At 38.2% G+C, this 20852-nt stretch overlaps 1 protein-coding gene across 3 annotated transcripts in view; it reads right to left on the minus strand.

The window, feature by feature from the left end:
• The window catches only part of SCML4 (Scm polycomb group protein like 4), a 76453-nt gene that overhangs the window by 26524 nt on the left and 29077 nt on the right, over nt 1-20852 (minus strand). For all 3 annotated transcript variants that reach the window (XM_087882627.1, XM_087882626.1, XM_034409112.3), the window contains exons 2-5: nt 20311-20522; nt 5680-5809; nt 3832-4032; nt 1706-1897 (exon numbers count right to left, since the gene is read on the minus strand). In XM_087882627.1, the coding sequence (XP_087738753.1) occupies nt 1706-1897; nt 3832-4032; nt 5680-5809; nt 20311-20511 (724 nt within the window). In that variant the 5' untranslated portion in view covers nt 20512-20522. The remainder of the gene's footprint in view (nt 1-1705; nt 1898-3831; nt 4033-5679; nt 5810-20310; nt 20523-20852) is intronic.

Genomic DNA, 20852 nt, shown 5'->3' on the forward strand with positions numbered 1-20852 from the left:
TTTACTTTAACAAAAACACATTTCACAGAAAGGCCAACAGTTATATTGAATTTCAAGAAAAATGTCTCTCTCTCTCCCCCCCCCCCGCTCTCTCTCTCTCACACACACACAAAATATGGAAGAGAGCAGAACCTATGACCCAATTTGTTTCCAAAGGTTTTGTTATTTTGAATCACTTCAAAAATAGTCTTAATTCATCCTCCAGCAAAATTCATGTACTCCAATTACCTACATTATTTTAAAAAGAATTTAACACTTTTTCTCTTATACACACATCACAAACATTCCCTTCTATTTCTTTTTCATAATCTTTATAACTCTTTCTGTTGTTCCCCACAGCCCTTCCTCACTAGTGCTACTTCTTCTCACTGTCACTCTGACTACTCTTCAGTTCATCCTCAGCTTTCTCCTACATGTCTTCATGCCATTCCAAACCAGACAGGGACAAGATTTTGCTACACTACTCTGTTATCAATAAAGCTGACCCCAGAAACCCAAATGGTTTTCGTTTCCTGAGGCCACTCAGGAAAATATTGACCTCGAGCTTGAAAGTCTCCCAACTAGTTCTCCAGCTCAAATTACATCTAGTATACTTAAGACAGAATTACTTTATAGCTCCTTCTCACATTTCTGCCTTATCTTTAAGGAAACTTTACCTTAATTCCCTGTGTTTTCTCCTTTACCAGGGCTCTCTCCCCTCTGTTCCCAAGGCACGTTGATATTTCATCACAATTTGCAATGAAAAATGGATAGCTGGGTAAAAATTTCTATGAACCCCCCACCCACCCACCTCTGGTGTTTTCACTTGACGAGTGCACTGTCTGTGACAGGTAAAGGAGTCCTCAGTTAAATTCTCTTTCCTTTCCTTTCCTGAAACTGACATTAATTCTATAATTGACAAAAAATGCTGGCAAGAAAATCAAAATAAGGAGGCAGCACCTAGCTAACATTGGCTCATCTCAAAAACTAAGCAGGGTCAAATCCAAAATTCCTAGGAGACCTCTGGACTGGGGCCATCTTGAAAAATGAACTATATGCAAACTAATGGCAAAGTACTACCTTATTATTGCAAAGGAAACTTTATAGAAACACAACTCAAAGAAAATTTTAATTATATGACAGTACCTATTCTTTCCCCTAGCTTTGAACTAAATGCCTTTTTTAGAAACTTAAGAGCTGGAAACCACCATGCATCAGAACAGCCAAAACTCTTCCATATGCTGCTGCAATCAAAATGTTCCCCCCCCCAAAAGTCGAACCCTATATATATTTTAGAAGTTAAGACTGAGTCAGAGTTCTCCTATATCACATCTGATTTGAGATGCAACTTAAATATGTATGAAAAGAATTTTAGTTGGTGAAGAGCAAAAAGCAGCATTATATATTTTGGTATGATGTAATAGTCAAATAGTCAATTGGAACTAACTTATAGTGGAATCTTTTTTCCTTCCATTCAGTCATGCCTGATTCTTAGACCCTGCCTGGATAAGTCCCTACACCTTTCTTGGCAAGCTAGTTCAGAAATGGTCTGCCATTGCCTCCTTCCAGGGCTGAGAGAAAATGACTGGCCCAAGGTCACCCAGTTGGCTTTGTGGCTAGGGCAGGACTAGAATTTACAGTCCCCCTGCTTCTAGCCCGATACCTTACTACTACACCAACTGGGTCACTCTTGGAAGATTCGTATTTTTATAGCTCTTAAACTTACCTGATTCCATCTGTCCATTTTCATACTCTTCTGGGTTTTCAGAAGTGTTATATTGTGGAAAAGGCTGGTTGCTGAAAAGATTGTCGCATAATAAGTTACGGCAAAGCTTTTTGAGGAATCGCAAAACGTAACCAATACTGTTCACAACTGGGAGACTCAAGAGGTGCTGTTTTCCTTCAAAAGAGGCAGAAACTGATGGAGAGAGAGAAAAAATGTAGATTGTTACAGTAGTTACAGTCTCACATGCAAAGCAAGCTGATGTCCCCTTGACTGAGTATGGCTCTTCCCCATCATTGGCATAATGAAATTATGGCCTACATCAGCCTAATATGACGTCCTGTCAGCATAGCAATTTTTACACTATCAACAGTTGCTAAACTATACATTTTCCATGTTCATTTATGTTATTGAAATGCTACCATTTTAGAGTTGTGGTAGGAGAATTTTGGGGGCTGGAGCTTATACTAGTGGTTCCTCAATTCTGTCAATTTTGATGGGAATAAAAAAGATGCCAGAGATCTTAAAAACAGAAGTTATATTTCACCTTTGCTACATTGAACTGAATCTAATCAGAAGCTTTGAACTGCCACTGCATTCACGTTTATAGCAATTCAGCCTTAGCCATACAAGAAAATAATAATAATTTTACTAGATATAACAACCTGGCATATTTTCAGGATTCAGCTGAAGTAATTTTTGTATGTGTATGTTTAGCTTTTTGTTCTTTCAGCACAGGTGCAAATAGGATCAAAATGTCCAGAGGGGAAACAAAAATGGAAACAGAATATAAATAAATGTTGTACTGTGGGATAAAGCTTAGAATTGCACAACATGACAAGTCTTGTAGTGGAGTAAAACAGATTTAATGGAGAAGATAATTTCAAAAAAAATATTTCTTAAAGCATATTTCCATCTGTATTTTGAAAAGGATGATATAAATATTGTGATTCATTACTGTATTTCAAAATACAGTAATGAGCTGAAGAAGCTTCTTGGATGAGAACCGAAATGTCTTCAAAGAAAAAACCAGAAAGTCCAGTTGCCTTTTGAAAAAGCACTTTGGGACAACCATGACCTGAATGACTGAGAATCTCCATAGACATGTATTTCAAAACTTTTATAAATATGATTAATTTTTAAAACCATGAAATATAGATTAAAACACTTCAAAAAACAGAAGCCAGTATCCTAATATCCCAGTATTGTATAATAAGTACATAATATCTCTTAAAAAGAATATGATCTGAGGGATAGCAGTTTGAGTGCTCGCTGACGATTTTTTCATCAGAGTAATGTATCCATGTATGTATTTGATTTATATCTCATTTCATTTTCAGTCAGAGGCTCCAAACACTAGACGCAGCATACCCTACTCCCATTTTCTTTCACAACAACCCTTGGAGTAGGTTGGGTTGAGAGAGAATGGTCCAAAGTCACCCGGTGAGTTTCTGTGGCTGAGGGTAGATAAAATGGCTGCCTTTGTCACAGCAGCTGACTGTACCTGCTTGACCTTAGTTTATGTCAATAAACTGAGTAGAGTAAGAGCTGATTAGTGCAATACTACTAGGATACTATCAAGAAATCCAAGGATTGTAAGATAGATCAGGAAAGAGAACAAACAAGAAAAGTACTTTTTCATATAGCCACATTCAACACTTTATCTTAAACAATGGCACATTATAAATGTGGAATTACATAATTATTCATTGTCACAGACACACAGGCATGGGGCACAGAAACAAGTTGAAGAAAGAAATCAGGTGGATTGGAAATGCAAAAAATACTGACTCTGTTTATATGTTTACTGCACGACAGCTCAAAGTGGAGATGAATTTCCATTGGTGAACAGTTTTTTGGACTTTGTTCTACATATTCATTTATTAAATTTATATGCCACCCATCTCTCCTAGAGGTGACTTTAGGCAACTTACAACCAACCCAGACTTTCTCAAATATGGAATGGATGCAGGGGAATATCATTACAGGCAAACAAAGCTCTACCAACTCTACTATTAATCATTTTTATTAATGAACGTTGGAGAGAAAACTATCCAAAGTCCATGACCCTGGTTAGCATTCCTGAAAGCAGAAATACATTTACTGCAATACACTGTCTCCAGTTTTACCTGACACCATTTCAGCGCCATAGCCCTGCTTGACAAGTGAGAAGACAGTCTTTTGCTGGTGGGCACAATCAATGCATGCTTGAACTGCCTGCTGTAGCACCATGGAAGGTCGTTCAGGTCCAAAATGATCTGGGAGTTGCTGTATTCTCTTTCGCTCAAGGTATGGCCCCACATTCGCTTGCTTGTTGACATAAAGGCAGACTGCAGGGAGGGAAAAATTCCTTGTCATTATTCAAAAGGATCTCTAAAGACTTCATAAAACATCATTTCCTTTCTGTGTCCCTGATTTGGGTTTGTAAACTGGAGATTCAGGTCTTTGCAGACCCTGCATATCCGGCATCAGGTTGGGAAAGACTTCACTGGATAACTATAGAAATATGGTTGTCCCAAAGGTGCTTTTTCAAGAGGCAAGTGGACTTTCTGGTTTTTCTTTGAAGACATTTTACTTCTCATCCAAGAAGCTTCTCCAGCTCTGAGCTGAAGCTTCTTGGATGCGAAGTGAAATGTCTTCAAAGAAAAACCAGAAAGTCCACTTGCCTCCTGAGAAAGCACCTTTGGGACACAACCATGACCTGGATGACTGAGAATCTCAATAGACATACAGGAATATATTTGTTGATTTGTTTCCAGAGAATAGTCTACACTTCTGAAGGATTTCCAATTAAATCCAGAAATTTAGGCATATAGAATGAGCTGAAAGCCCTGGTTCTATATAATGAAGAAAATCATGAGTATAAAATGTGAAAGAAAGCAAGAAATAAAAATGGTTAAAATTTGATAAAATGAATTTTTTTAAAAAAAGTTACAGTTTCTGAGGAAGAAAAGGAATTGTTACTCTTTCTTCATCCATGTTTCTCTAATTATTCCAGAGGTCAGCATAAAGATTTTTACTGAGTCTTCCATTGTATCTTATATTCCATACAACTTGGGTTTAAATTTTCAATGCAATTTATTATTACTATAAAATACAAAATTACCTTAATCCAATCTATTATGTAGTTGCACAGATTAATACAGTAGTTTGTAGTATCAATATTGGTCTTTTCTAGAACAACAGTGCTAACATTTGATATACCAGAACTTTTTTCTTTTAAGAAGGATATTCTACTGTATGCAGGTCTATTTATGACTATGTCTTAACAGACCTGGTCTCAGTCATAATAAAATAAGACACATTATTATTGCTGGCCACAAAAGTATTAGAGTTGTCATCATTCAGAACATATATCAACATCCTGTGACAGAAATTAGAGAGGTGACAAAGAAATTATTACATAGCAAAGAAGATAGATGTGCAATGCTGTGGATAATAGACAATTATTATAACCATAATAAAAATGTAGCACTTGAAGTGTTAAACAGCTACTCAGACTGAACAATAAAAAGTCTCAAAGCATTTTATTCTGGATAAATACCGGGATAATGGCAATAATAGCATCACATAGCTCTGTAAGCCACTAAAAGCCTACATAACAAAGCGGAAGATGTAAACAAAGCAGGAGAACCCATTGTAAGCACAAATGAGGGGCACAGATGGCTTTTCTAAGTTCTGATGATGAATCTATTCATGCAAAAGCACCCATATTTTACTTTCAGCCTGTGGCACAGGGTCTCTTAAATCAGTCAGTACACAAGTTGCTTCTGCGCATCTTTTTTTCTATTATGTACAACCAAAGGAGCAAATAATACTGAAAACAAAAATAGAGGAAAACATCAGTTTGGAAAGACAGCTGGCAAATTAATTGATAAGCTGTCTTGGGGCTCTCAGAAGGACAGGGAAGAAAGCTTTCTTAAAAAATATTGGATGTAAAACCAGGCTTTCATTTTGGCGGGTTTGATTCAACATACCTGTGAGGGCTTGCGGTGCTGCCGAGTTGGGAATTGTAGCCGCATCCTGGGGGATTGAACTAATGTCAGGTTCTGGGGTGCTTCTTGGTGGGGAGATTGCTAAAGGAGTCATTAGAACACGAGATTTCAGCTGGAAGACACAACAGATGTTGGTCATGAAAAAAACATATCAAATCTATTCTGTTATACCACAACTTTGAGCTCTTTCAGGTCCCAGAAATCTGTGCTTGGCATTCTTTCCCTGATATAGAACATAGAACATCAGAGTTGGAAGGGAGGCCTCAGAGGCCTCTAGGCCAACCCTCTGCTCAAACAGGAGACTTTATACCATTTCAAACAAATGGCTGTCCAGTCTCTACTTAAAAGCCGCCAGTGATGGAGCACCACAACTTTTGAAGGCAAGCTGCTCCACTGGTTTATTGCTCTGTTAGGAAATTTCTCTTTAGTTCTAGGTTACTTCTCTCCTTGGTTAGTTTCCATCCATTGGTTCTTGTTTTACCTACCTGCTTTGGAAAATAAGTTGACTTCCTCTTCTTTGTGGCAGCCCCTCAAATATTGGAAGACTGCTTTAATGGCACCCTTAGTCCTTCTTTTTACTAGGCTAGGCATACCCAATTCTTGCAATCATTCTTCATATGTTTTAACGCCATCCCCCTAATCATCTTTGTTGCTCTTTTCTGCACTTTTTCTAGAGTTTCAACTTGTTTTTCATATTGTGGTGACCAAAACTGGATACAGTATTCCAAGTGTGGTTTTACCAAGTCCTTATAAAGCAGTACTAACAATTCACATGATCTTAATTCTACCCATCTGTTAATGCAGCCTAGGATTACATTGGCTTTTTTGACTGTTGTAACACATTGCTGGCTCATATGTAAATGATTGTCTACTAGGATTCCAAGATCCCTCTCACAGTTACTGCTATTGAGCCAAGTTTCACCTAATCTGTACTTGTACATTTGGTTTTTCTTGCTTAAGTGTAAAACCTTGCTTTTCTCTACATTACGGGTGTCAAACATGATCGCGTCACATGACGTACCGTGACATATCGCAATGTTTTTTGCCTTTGCGGAGCTGGGCTAGGTGTGGCCTGCGCGTGATGCATCTGGCCCGCGGGCCACCAGTTTGACAGACCTGCCCTACATTGAATTTCATTTTGTTAGATAAGCCCCACTGTTCAAGTCTGCTGAGAGTTGATTAATTTCTCTAATTAATAATTAGACAAATATGAGGAAGATGAAGAAGACGACAAAAACAAATTGCATTTTAAATTGCCATGCACATTATGCACAATGTGCACAATTAAGATGTAATTTGTCCCAGAATTTATTTCTTCCAGAATTTAGAAAAGGGACAGTGAGGAGTCATCAAGTTTTCTATAGTCTCATTCCCAATGTGTATTTTAGTTGGAAAGTATCATTAATTTGCAATTACTCTTATCAATATAATTATTTTCATATATACTGGGATACAATTTAGCTGCTACTAAGGGACCTATTAAAACATGTATAATCTACATGTTCAAAGACACATTTCCCCCTTTTATAAATGTCAATCTGGCACAGTGTGTGAGGACCTCCAGGAATTACTCAAAACAGAGATAATGTGTCTAGTTAAAAACTATATGCTTGTCATAATCCCCACATCCTTCTAGATGAAATTTCTGTAAATATATTTCCACCATACTGCCACAAGTGTCAATAAGTAATAGTGATAAAGCTGATATGATTAAATCCATCTGTTTTTTTTTTCTATAAATGCTACAAGACATATGTCTTTGTAAACAACGGGCACATTTAGCAATTTACTGAGACAGAATTGGGAAGCAAATATGTAATTTATATATGTGCATCCAAAGCCAAGATCGTATCATAAGTTAAAGCAGGATAATGCGAAACAGGTTTTCATATATCCGAGATGGAGAAAATAAGTTTGAACCCACTACAGTTTGACAAAGATGGTCTCTGTCTGCAAATTGGAATGACCTGCTACAGGTTTTTCTTTCCTTGCTCTTAACTTCTGTTGCCATTACCCCTTATTGCGAGAGTATGAATGAGTTCCAGATGAGTACAAATGCCATGTCCAACTATAGCTCTAGTTCATCTGCAGCTGAGTCCAATTTGGCTCTACCATTCAGATTCTGTAGGCTATAATCATCTAGATCCGGGGGTGGAGATCTATGACCCTTTTATGACCTATGAACTTCAACTCCCAAAATTCTTGAGGCAGCATGGTTGGCTCAGGAATTCTGGGAGTTGAAGTCCACAAATTATAAAGGGGCACTAGTAGTTCCCCACCTCTGGTCTAGACTTTACTAAAGAAATTGGCCCCAGGTTAACTTTTACAGATACACAGCAATATTGCAACTAAAGGGGACTTCCACCAAGCATGCTTTTCACTCTATTTCCACCCCCTAATCCCTCACAAAATCCAAAATTTGCAGCAGAATTTTTTTATCAGTATCAATTCTACCCAGCTAGAAATGCTGAGAACCATCAGAGAATACCACGTCTTACTCCCTGAACTGTCGAATCTCCTGAAAGAATAAAAATGTATTCACTCACATGCCATGCAAAAAGAAAAAAAGAAAGACACAACTAGTTTCCTCTCCTCCCATCCAGGTCTTCAGTGTGTGTGAATGCATGCGCCCTTGTGTCAGTGTTGACTCTTGGCGCCATTGTTTTGGACTAGCCCCTGCAGATTTTTTGGCAAAGTCTTTTGGAAATGGTCCGCCATTGCCTCTTTTCTAGAGCTGATAGTGTGTGACTGATCCAAGGTCACCCTTCTGGCTTTGTGCCAATGATATTTTTTCAGAATATATACGGATAAAAAGAATACCTTTCTACACCTCTACTGAAGCTGTTGCAAAGGTGCTTTTTCAAGAGGCAACTGGACTTTCTGGTTTTTCTTTGAAGATGTTTCACTTCTCATCCAAGAAGCTTCTTGAATAAGAAGTGAAATGTCTTCAAAGAAAAACCAGAAAGTCCAGTTGCCTCTTGAAAAAACACCTTTGGACAGCCATGACCTGGATGACTGAGAATCTCCATAGATTTCTACAGAAGCTATTTTTATGACAAATTACAATGAATTGTAGGCTAGACAAGTGTTATGTAACATCCACCTAGAGTCATGTAACTCTCCAGAAATTAAGACTTTATATTGCTACATGAAAGAAATGGAGGACAAAGAGCCTGAAAGTCCAACCAGAACCTTTGTAATGGCACTTGATTTTTCTTAAGCTTTATATTTGCTTTTTTCAAAAAAAAAATTAAAAAATATTTTCATAATAATGCTATAAACCCACAAAGCCAATCCAGAGCAGTAAAGGAGGAGGGGGGGGAGGAACCTTGTCTGATTTAAACAGACTTTCACAGAGACAATCAAAAGCAATGGAGAAGAAAATTGCATGTTAGAAGTCCTAATTTAGATCTGATGTAGAGTTTATAGAACACAATAAATCAATAAATGAAATGATCTGTTTTGTCTGCCAAAATGAAAATCACCAGATACAAACAATCTGTCTTTACATGCTTCTGCCTAACCTCATATAGGTTTTTTTTTTAACTTATGCAAGTTTAACCCTATTTTTATTTGTCCCTTGAGTCAACATACTCTCTCATGCACTTGCTTGTTCTCACGTGAGTGCATACACATAAAGAAACATAAAAATACTTTCTCTAGGAAAATAAAGGTCCACTTAAAGTAGTATTTTATGGCAAGTCTAATCTCTCCCAAAATCTAAAATTTTCCACCTAGTGAATGGTCTATCAAGGCAAAGTAGATTTCCCTGATCTGGCACTGTCCAAATGGGCTATATAGCTTTGTACTTAAAGCTATACAGCCTGGTGATAAAGAAAGTGGCAAGACAACAGTTCAATAAACTGTGGTGACACAGTGGTTAGAATGCAGTATTGCAGGTTAACTCACTGCTCACTGCTAGCAGTTCGATTCTGACTGGCTCTAGGTTAACTCAGCCTTCCATCTTTCTGAAGTCGGTAAAATAAGAACCCAAATTGTTGGGGGCAATACGCTGACTTTATAAACTGCTTAGAGAGGGCAGTAAGAGCATTATGAAATGGTATATAAATCTAAGTTCTATTGCTAATATTTTTGGGCAGCCCCATTTTAAAGCACCATATTACTTCCTGGAATGCTGAGCTAGTCTTCGGGCCTTCCCCAGGGAATATCTGCCCCTGTATTATGAAGCGTTATAAACAAACCAATGTGCAGGCCCTGGATATGGTAGGTCTGAACTCAAGATCTGCTAGAGCAGTGATGGCTAACCTTTTTGCCATCGCGTGGAAGGAGGGGGCGTGGGGGAGGTTCGCACGTGCACATGCCCACACCCATAATTCTATGCGCCACTTCCTGTCCAACCAGAAGTTGGGAAACGGGCTTTTCTGGCCTCCAGAGGGCCTCCGAGGGGGTGGGGAAGGCTGCTTTTGCCCTCCCCAGGTGCATAGAGAGGATCTGGAGTCAGGTGAGAAAGAAAAACGGGTCTTCTCCACCCCATCCCAGGCCCTCCGGAGGCAGGAAACAGTCTGTTTCCCTGCTTCTGGTAGGCCCAGAAGGCCCGCGTGTCCACTGATATGGCTACGTGTGCCATCTGTGGCACGCGTGCCATAGGTTCGCCATCATGGTGCTAGAGCATATGCATGCACCATTTCTATAAACAAAATGCAGAGCTTGTTGCGTCTCCTGGATTAGGGGTTAAACTCAATAGTACTGTCTTTCCAGTGAGGTCACAGATAGGGCCCCTCTTTAATACAGATCATGAACTGGGATTCAACATCAAGACAAAACCTAACCTGAACAGATAAACTGCCAGGTCCCTCAGTGACTGCATCTTTGAATCTGGACATCCTAACTATCTCTATCCAATTAGGTACCGTAGTTGCGGTCTCATGTTGGCTCTTTTCAGCTTAGCTTTCCTTGGTGTTTAGCAATGAGTTTAATCCTATTTTTGAGTTTCTATTAGCCCTTCAAGGTGGACATTGTCAGGAAACATAGATACTAGAACTCTGCTGATATGGTCATAATATTGCAACATATGGTGATAATATTGATGGGAGTTGTCCTTCCCTCCCTCTTATATCAAAGAGAGTGAAGGCAGGGTAGTCTTGAGTTGCTTTCTCATTCTGTTTTCTTGGGCTAGGTTTATGATTTCATAACAGCTGCCACATATTTTCTTTTACTGCTTCTTATATTTGCCCTTTCCACAAAACAGAGGCAAATCCATGCTTGGAAATAGCTCAGGGAATTGATGAAAACATTCCACTTATATACCACAACTGCTAAAATCAAACTTTGGGATGGGCTCCCATAGTCCATCAGCAGAATGAACAGGAAAGTCCCCAGATACAACAAGGAAGTCTTGCCAAAATTTAAAGTTAGCAAACTAACCCATATTGCCACTTATATGTGTATTAAGGAAGCATCATACCACAAGTCCAGATCAATCTAAGCCCATCACTGTTTATCTTGTACTCCACTGAAACAGAAATGTTTATTCATAAAAATAAAAATAAAAAATTCAACTATCTGAAAAATATTTCCTTGCTAGAACAATATCTTCCTGGAATTATTATTATTAGTGTATGGTGCTGTTACAGTAGCTACAGGAGACTACAGTGCAATTACAGAGTAGTAGTTTAGCTGCCAAAGTATTACCTTTGTTGTAGGAAAAAGGGCCTGGTGGCTCAGCAGACTGATAGCATTGTGATTAACACCAGCTGTCTGCAATTACTGTAAGTTCGAATCTCACCAGGCTCAAGGTTGACTCAGCCTTCCATCCTTTCTAAGGTAGGTAAATTGAGGACCCAGTTTGTGGGGGCAATAAGCTGACTTTGTATAAATATACAAAAGTATGAAGGCTATTGCTTAACGCATTGTAAGCCGCCCTGAGTCTCCGGAGAAGGGCGGCATATAAATCAAATTTTTTTAAAAAAATGATCACATGCATCCTGTAGTGTGCCACAAGCTGGTTTCACATCAGAAAGAAAGATAAGTGGCTCTTCCTGCACATCATCCAAGGCAGGGATGCGTTCAACTTACCTTTACTACTGGTTCACAATGGGATCATATGCATGCGCAGATCACCGATGATGACATCCGGGGCAGTGGGCGGGACCTCCTGCCAGTTTTACTCTCGGTTCTTGCGAACCGGTCCGAACCAGGGGCAACCCACCACTAATCCAAGGCCTCCTCCCTCCCCAGAGCTGCCTCACAAACAGATGCTGCAACTGGGAAGGTTCAGAGAACAGGAATCTGGCTGCCTGCACTGAGCACCAGCTTGTTCAGAAGCTCACCTCAAACACATGTGCCAGAACTCAAACCACTAAAGCAGAAACCATCTCCCGTGTCATTAAGCCATTGAGCCACCACATCTCTTATATTCTTGGAAATGAATAAATCATTCATTTAGCTTTGGCCCTGAATGAAGACATTTGGAAAATGATGCTTAGTACTGCCCACACACAGACATGCACAAAAATGTCAGTGAAATACTACCGCACAGTCACATTTGTCAGGACTATTCTTCAGCCTCAGTGGTACCACCTGATCATTTTAAAGCTTGGATTGGTTTTACAACAGTTCGCTTTGGATAACTATTACTTCGGTTGGGAATCACACAGCTTACTTGACAATAAATGTAGCAGCAAATGCGAGAGTATCTTGTTTCCTCTCTGGAAAACAAGTGACTGTACATATTTCTATTGGATGTTCACTGGTGCTGGAAAGTGGGCAGAGGGAGAAGGAGCGGGAATGGGAGGAACAGATACTGTATTAACGTTTTTATTTTTTATTTAAATTATGAATAGACTGCTACATACTTTCCCCCAAGGATATAGAAATCCCTCTCTTAGGTTGTTACAGACCCATTTAGCCTTCCCTTCAACTAGATTGCCATTCCTCCATCATTGCTACTAGAAATCATTATGTTGGAGTGAAATAGACTACTTTATTAAACATGGCTTCTCCACAAAAATAGCATTAGGTATGCATAAGCAGCATGGAGATGGTAGTGGCGAACAGACGGCTTCATAAATATGTAGATAAGGGGCAAAGTGTAATAAATCTGGATCTCCAGAGTGGTACTTGTGAAAAGCTATTTTAGCAGAACTTTGAGAGCAAAGCTCAACATACAACCCTGTCAGCTGAGCTGAAATCTTTCCCCAAATTGAGATTAGATGAACTTGCAGTTTTAATGTGGATGGGATGTGACTCTTGATATATTTAATTTACAAATAGAACCACAGCACAAAAGGTTACACACAATCACACACTTGCTCCAGTCAAGTGAGAGCACAAGGTGGCAAGCCAAAAAAAACAACATGCAGCAGAACCACCAAAATGAGTGCTTTCTTTTGGCTTCCAGGAAGACAATGTTTGGAAACTAAAGGAAACCATGAAGGCAATGGCAAACATTCATAGTGATTATTTACTGAGCTAAAAAGTGGGAAAACGTTTATTCTTTCAGCTAAAAAAATCTTCTGCCCAAAACTGGTGTCAAAATGAGTAAGCATTGATGCCTCGTATAATGGAATTGCTAAATAAATTCACAAGAAAGAAGTAAAACCACCTGCTGTAAATAACATGGATACCTGTACATTTATGCGTTACAATGCAGCACAGAAATGCAGGTCCAGAATCCAACTGTAACTGTAAACTTGTTTGCTTCACATTGTCATTTGGTTATTTTGCAAAATGTTTTTTAGAATAGAATAGAATAGAATTCTTTATTGGCCAAGTGTGATTGGACACACAAGGAATTTGTCGTGGTGCATACGCTCTCAGAGTACATAAAAGAAAAGATACATTCATCAAGAATCATAAGGTACAACACTTAATGATAGTCATAGGGAAACAGTCAATATAAATCTTAAGGATACCAGCAACAAGGTTACAGTCATACAGTCATAAGTGAGAAGAGATAGATACTAGTAAGGAAGAGAAGAATAATAGTAATGCAGACTTAGTAACTAGTTTGACAGTGTTGAGGGAATTATTTGTTTAGCAGAGTGATGGCGTTTGGGAAAAAACTGTTCTTGTGTCTAGATGTTCTGGTGTGCAGTACTCTATAGCTTCGTTTTGAGGGTAGGAGTTGAAACAGTTTATATCCAGGATATGAGGGGTCTGTAAATATTTTCACAGCCCTCTTTTTGACTCGTGCAGGATACAGGTCCTCAATGGAAGGCAGGTTGGTAGTAATTATTTTTTCTGCAGTTCTAATTATCCTCTGAAGTCTGTGTCTGTCTTGTTGGGTCCAGAACCAAATCAGACAGTTATACAGGTGCAGATGACAGACTCAATAATACAATTTTTGTATTCTGAGGAGCCTGAGAATTTCTCTAGTCTGCTGAACATTAGCAACTAGAACAGTCCTTTCCTATCCGAAAGGCAGAAGATAATAAAATCAGGAATAAAATAAAGAATGACCTATCAAACCAGAACTGGTTTTAGAAATAAAACATCCTCAAAGCGGTAATCAAAACTGTAGATAAAATTGACACTCCCGTTATCCTAGGTGAAATCAGATTGTAGGAACAAGCTGAAATAATTAGGGAACAGTTCCCTTTGCATATGTTTCTGCTGATGTCTTTAATCTTCTTGTAAACTGCCAAGAATGGATGACCAGGGAAGAAATAAATAAATAAAATGTGGGCAATTCCAAAAAATGCCCTGCATATTTTAATAGTTCCAGCTAAAACTACATTACTGTTAAGGAATATTAATGGGGGATCTTTTATTTTGTTACCAATTCAACTCTGAGAGTTTCAATAGTCTACAATTCTTTCCAAGGTAGGTAGGTAGGTAGATGATAGATAGATAGATAGATAGATAGATAGATAGATAGATAGATAGATAGATAGATAGATAGATGGACAGACACAGACACAGACACAGACACAGACACACAGACACAGACACAGACAGAAAGATAGACATCCCAGGGTCATGTGGTCACTTTTTGTGACCTTCTGACAAGCAAAGTCAATGGAGAAGCCAGATTCACTTAACAACTGTGTTACTAACTTAACAACTGCAATGAATCACTTAACAACTATGACAAGAAAGGTCATAAAATGGGACAAAACTCGCTTAACAAACGTCTCACATAGCAACAGAAATTTTGAGCTCAATTGTGGCCGTAAGTTGAGAACTAACTGTACTCTTTCAGATTTGAGAATCAATTCTATCTCAAAGAAGCCAAGAATTTTGCAGCAGTACCCTCAATGTCCAATTTATTTACAGCCAAATTAGACTATTACCAGATTTTATGTAGTGATTCAAACCAATTTCAAAACAATATGGTCTTTTATAAATACAATATATGATGATTTTGTATGATTTTTGAACCATAATTATAAATTATAGATTTTGGTCCATAATTATAAATGCAGAGGTGTATAGAATGATTAATGCAGCAGGAGTATTTTGTTTTGAATTTACTGAATTTTTAACGCAATAGCTATGGAAAGTAATAATGGATAATGGAAAACTGTACAAAGCCCATGGATAAGAATTCATTTCTTCATTTCAACACTTTCCATCTATATGCACTTAAATATAATATTCAGTATGAACACTACTACATCTCAAAATAATATTGAGGCGCTTTCAGTACAATACAAGAGTTATCACTGTTATGATGACAGAGATGCTTTCCTCTAAGAATTATCCAACAAGCCAGATATAAAAACTATTTTGTAGATGATAGAATTTCCAGAGAAAACCTGATGGACAAGATAAGCAAATGTCTCTTGGACTATGCTGTATACCAGAGTTCCCCAACATTTCCAGCTTTGCTGGCTGGTGTGGGGGGAGGCAGAGGAAGTTCCCACTGTCAGTTTATTTCTCTGGACAACTCTCTTTCTTAATGGTTTGGGAATGAAAAGCAACTGTTCCTTCTACATGAATCTCTTATCCTTTAAAATGCTAGAGGAGACATTTCTTGCTACCACCTCCTCTATCCATCCTTGAGGATAAACAAGGAGCAATGCGAAGGCTATGGAGCTCCTTCATAGAAAAGATTCATCCAGTCGGTTGCTTATCTATTTTTAGGCAAACAGGACCGGCCTTTTCCATTTCCCACTGTTTTAAAAATATAGCCAAGGTTTAAATTCACTGCTAGTGCCTTGAAATGCCCTACAGATACCTCTTATAATTATTTTGATTGTCCTAATGCAAAGACGAACAAACATGGGTGGGGAGGCAATGCTGGTGAGATTGCAACATCACCAAAAAGGAGTAGAACACCAAACAAGTTAGAACTTTTGGAATGTTTGGGGGATAGCACTGACATACCTGGAACCCAGAAATCTGGTGGACTATCAATGCCATCTAAAAGTCAACCAAGTATTTGCAGTGCAGGAATGGCAAGCCTAATTAGGGGGAGGTATTATGCGGCAAATTGGGTGCCTTAAAATTTGAAGAGGTTCGAAACATACTTATCTCCCTGTCCCCGTGGGTTTTATCCCACAAGACGTAACCAACTTTATCGGGCGGTGCTCATCTCTATTTCTTAAGCCAAAGTGATAGCATTGTCTGGAGACGTTTCTGGAGTCATGTGGACAGCATTATATCATGCTGGAGCAGAAAGCATATAGCGAAACATGGGCCGCTCTTACCTTCCTCCATGCTTGTATGCAGCACCTATCATCTACTTGAATTTGCACACTTTCAAATTGCTAGTAGGCAGGATTTAGAACAAGTGATGGAAGTTCACTCCATCTCTCAGCATTCAGGTCTCGAACTGCCAAGCAGTAGATCTTTAATGGTTTAAGACCCAGTGTCCTAACCACTGCACCATTGTGTTCCCTTATAAAATTCCCCAAAATTAGAAAACTGGGCCTAATTTGGTAAGATTCATACTTTTGTGTGTTTTAAACCTGCACAAATTTAAGGCATGTGTTTCTACCAGTCTTTCCCCTTTTTGTATTTGAAGGTATTCAAATACAAAATGTTTGGTCCCATCCTCTTTTTTGGGACGGTCGCAAATAGAGTGTCGAGATGTTACACGCAATTGGAAAGCTGCATATGGCTCATCCATGCCTGATTCCTATTTGGGACATTATTTGTAATTGTTTAAATGAAAAACAAGAAGAGTACATGATTATAAACTTGAATATGAATTGGCAATCTGCAAGAAAGACAAATGCAATTTTAGACTGCACCATAGAACTACGGTTTCCAAGGCAAATAATTTCCTCCTTTTCTGCAGTGATCCTCTTTCTTCCCCATCTCCTCCCATTTCAAATATTATATCGAGTTCTGGGTATCCCAGTTTATGAAGCATTCAACAGACTACATCAGATATACAGAAAGGTAGCAAACAATATCAAGGACCTGGAAACTACAGTAAATCCTATTAAGAAAAATGAAAAGAGCTGAGAATGTCCTTGAAAGAAGAATATAATAGTAGCCTGAAAGGGATGCTATATAGAAATCACAACCTGTTCTGTATCACTCCAGGGTACAGAATGTAGAGTAATTATGGTTTGATGCAGTCAACCAGATGTTCTGTCTGGATTTGGCATTTTTAGCCTCCTATTGAGTCCTATTGAGGGATAGGTAGATGTTGATGGTGTTAAAGTATCCTTGCAGGCTGTAAGTTGTTCCAAGTAAAGCTGCCTTTTGCAATTGACTAATGGTGATTTTGTCAATATGATGGAACTCAAGTGGTGCTCCAATTGTTTTGGGATTGTGTCTAAGGCACCTATTACTACTGGTACTATCTTTGCTTCCTTTTGTCATAGTTGTTCTATTTCTATTTTCAGGTCTTTATTGTTTTGTTATCTTCTCCCGTTCTTTCTCTTCTCTTCTGCTGTCTCCAGGTACTGCCACATCCACTATCCAGACTTATTATTAATTTAAAAATTATTTGCCTGAATTATTCCAGACCCAATAATAAGAAATTATCTATTTATCACTTTATCACTTTTTTCTTGAGTTTTCACTCTAGGTGCTATAAAATCTAAGGCAGAAAAGTTGTACCAAATAATTATATTTTTTAAAAAATCCATGTAAAATAAGGAGCTTTGTAAAATTTACTCTGTAAGATTTAGGTGCTAAAATAATTTACAGCCTCCATAATACTGGGGATTCTTCCCTATAAAACACAAGTTCTACTGTTCAGCCTTAGGCATCTTCAGATATTAAAAAGTATCAATAGAAGAGAATATATGTAGCTCGGGGTTGAACTATGGAGTTCTTGGTGCTTTCTGAACTTGGTGGTTTCCTTTAGATATTTCAATATTATCAGTCATGGTGAATGTGGGGTTTGCTCCCTGCTTATACACAATGGCTTGCCCTGGCAGTGTAGGTGGGGGTGTGGTTATCACAGATAAACAGAGATCAATATTAAACAAACAATCAAGCAGAAAGCAATATTCTAATAAAAAAGCTACCAAGGAGACAATCAAATAGACAAAACTAATGAGATCTTCTAATCAAGGAGCTACCAAGGAAAACCACACTACATCACCACCCACACTGGCAAAGCAAGCTACTATATATAAACAGATAGCAAACTCCACTTTCACTAGCACTGATGATGCTACCTAATCAGGTAATGAAATGTCTGCAAGAAAGCAACAAAGCTAACAGAGTACCAAGGACTCCACATATTAAAAAGTCTTCCTACAATGGAACAATTACATCTGGATGAGAAGTTAGTTTAGAACTAACTCATAGTTTTTGAAGTCTGGGTTTACCATTAAAATCAATGCTCTGTTATTAAATCATCTGCTGTGCAATATCATGGGTGATCACATCAACTGATTCTCTAAATAAATATCCATACATGTTTTGTTTTGTTTTGTTTTGTTTTCTGATCATCTTTACATCTGGTAATTGTTGGAAGTTCAGAATAGGACACTATAAAAACCAGATGAAAAAGACAGAATTAATATCACATATAAAAGTCTTGTAGTCTTGGCAAGCTTCCTAAAGATTAAAAAGGATCAGCTCTGACTGGACTCACTTTCTAGATTGGATGCATATAAACTAGTCGCTAACAGGGGTCTCCAACTTCACTAGCATGGCTAGCTGAGGAATTCTGAGATTCAAAGTCCATAAGCCTTAAAGTTGCCAAGGTTGGAGACCCCTGATCGAACAGACATTGTGCAGGTGAAACGACTGCACAAAACAACTAGAAGGAGAACACTCTCTTTTTGATATTGTAAACATTGTGTGATTCGTGCAGGGACCTGGCAAATTACAATTTATTTTACAGCTTCTAATACAATATATTAGCAAATATTCTATAAAGCTTGATTCCTGGAATGAAAAACATTCGATCTTTTCTGGGTTTGTTTGTTTTTTTGCCACAGTTCAAAATAAGTAATTTCTCCTACCTGATGAGAAAATAGAGCTTTATTTGATATTTGTAACCATGGCGTTTTTATTGTTAAATGTAGGAACTCTTATTTGGTTTAAAGTAGTGTTTTGTTCTTCAGCAAATCTGAGATACTATAGAGAAAACAAAGAAATGTTTTGTTGTAGGAAAGCCTCAAAATGAATTCATGGCAAATGGATCTGGAAAAAAAACCCCATTTGTTTGAAGCTCTGGAGAACTGCTCATGATTAGTGTCAACAATGCTATGCAAAGAGATTAATGGCACTTGTACACTATCACTATCCACTCCTCTATCCCTCAAAACCTTTACAAATGACCTGCAATCACTTCTACTATTCAGAATAACCAAGGACATTTCACCACCCAAGCTGTTACACAGTTCATAACAGCCAAATTCCTCATGCCTTACTTTACCCAAAGAAGGAAGGAAGGAAGACCAAAGCAATTTGCTGCTTAATACCTGGCCTGATACTAGCCAAAGAAAAAAGAGAGAAGTGCAGTATGTTGTCAATTTCACTTCTGCTCATTTCACCTGAATTACTGAGGAAGAGATGCAGAGCTGTCAAACCAACATTTCACAACACAATCTGCTAGGGCAGCTGAACCTCAGATCTGAGGAAGAAAGTTGAGGCATGAATTCCCTCAATGGGGAAGCAGCTTGCATCCAAATTCCAGAGACCCTCCCCCCACTTTATTGCAGCTGAAAACCAATTCCTCTTTCCCTACAGCTAAGTGGTGAGTAAACTAGCTCAGCTGCCAAAGAAAGTCAAATGGCATGGGGGTCATAGAAGCGAAAAGCTTGTTCAGCAGCAGCAAATTGTCCTGTGGAGGGAAATATCTTTATGCCATTTCCTAAGCCACTAATTGTGGTTCATGCAGAATAGGTAGTTTCTACTATACAATGATTTTTGAAAGGTTTAATAAAACACAACAGACAGGTTATTACAAATTTTCCTAGATCTGGGCAAGCCAGCTAGAAGATTTTACATCTTCTGATAATATCCTGAACAAAGTATTCTGATAAAGCTTTGCAAAAGGACTGAATCTAAGCAGAGGCAAAATAATAATAATAATAATAATAATAATAATAATAATAATAATAATAATAATAGGAGGAGGAGGAGGAGGAGGAGGAGGAGGAGGAGGAGGAGAAGAAGAAGAAGAAGAAGAAGAAGAAGAAGAAGAAGAAGAAGAAGAAGAAGAAGAAGAAGAAGAACAACAACAACAACAACAACAACAACAACAACAACAACCACCAGAAAATATCACACCTTATATCCAGGTTTTCTCCCTCGCTTCTTTGGGATTTTCACAACCGGCAGAGAACCAGGAGATGAAGAGTAAAGATTATGAACTGCCATTTTCATAGGGCTGGAATGGAGCGGAGGTCTTCCTCTTTTTCGGCCTGGAATTCTAGAAGACTGCATGTCAACAGAATCCAGTCTTGGAGGCAGGAATGGCAAATGATTCATAAGTAAAGGAGCTGCAATTTAAAAAAAAAAACATTGAAGAGTGAGGATATATTTAGCATGCATAATGCAACCATCATTATTCCCCAGCATGATAAGTGACATTTTGTGAATAAAGAATAAGAAATACTGTAGTAAGCAAAAGACACATAGTTAAAAAAAATAGGAAAGGAAATAGCTAAATTCGGTTTACACAGATGCCATTACTATACCTCTCCATACCTTTTGATCTTTGCAAACTATCTTTCATCATGTCCATACACTGTCTGAAATACTAATTTTGTCCTTTAAACTTTTTTGTGTTTGTTTTGTTTTGTTGCTCACTTTCACTCTCTCTCTGTTGT

Source organism: Pantherophis guttatus, chromosome 1 (genome assembly GCF_059756535.1).
Source record: "Pantherophis guttatus breed Tessera chromosome 1, ASM5975653v1, whole genome shotgun sequence".
Lineage (NCBI taxonomy): Eukaryota > Metazoa > Chordata > Lepidosauria > Squamata > Colubridae > Pantherophis > Pantherophis guttatus.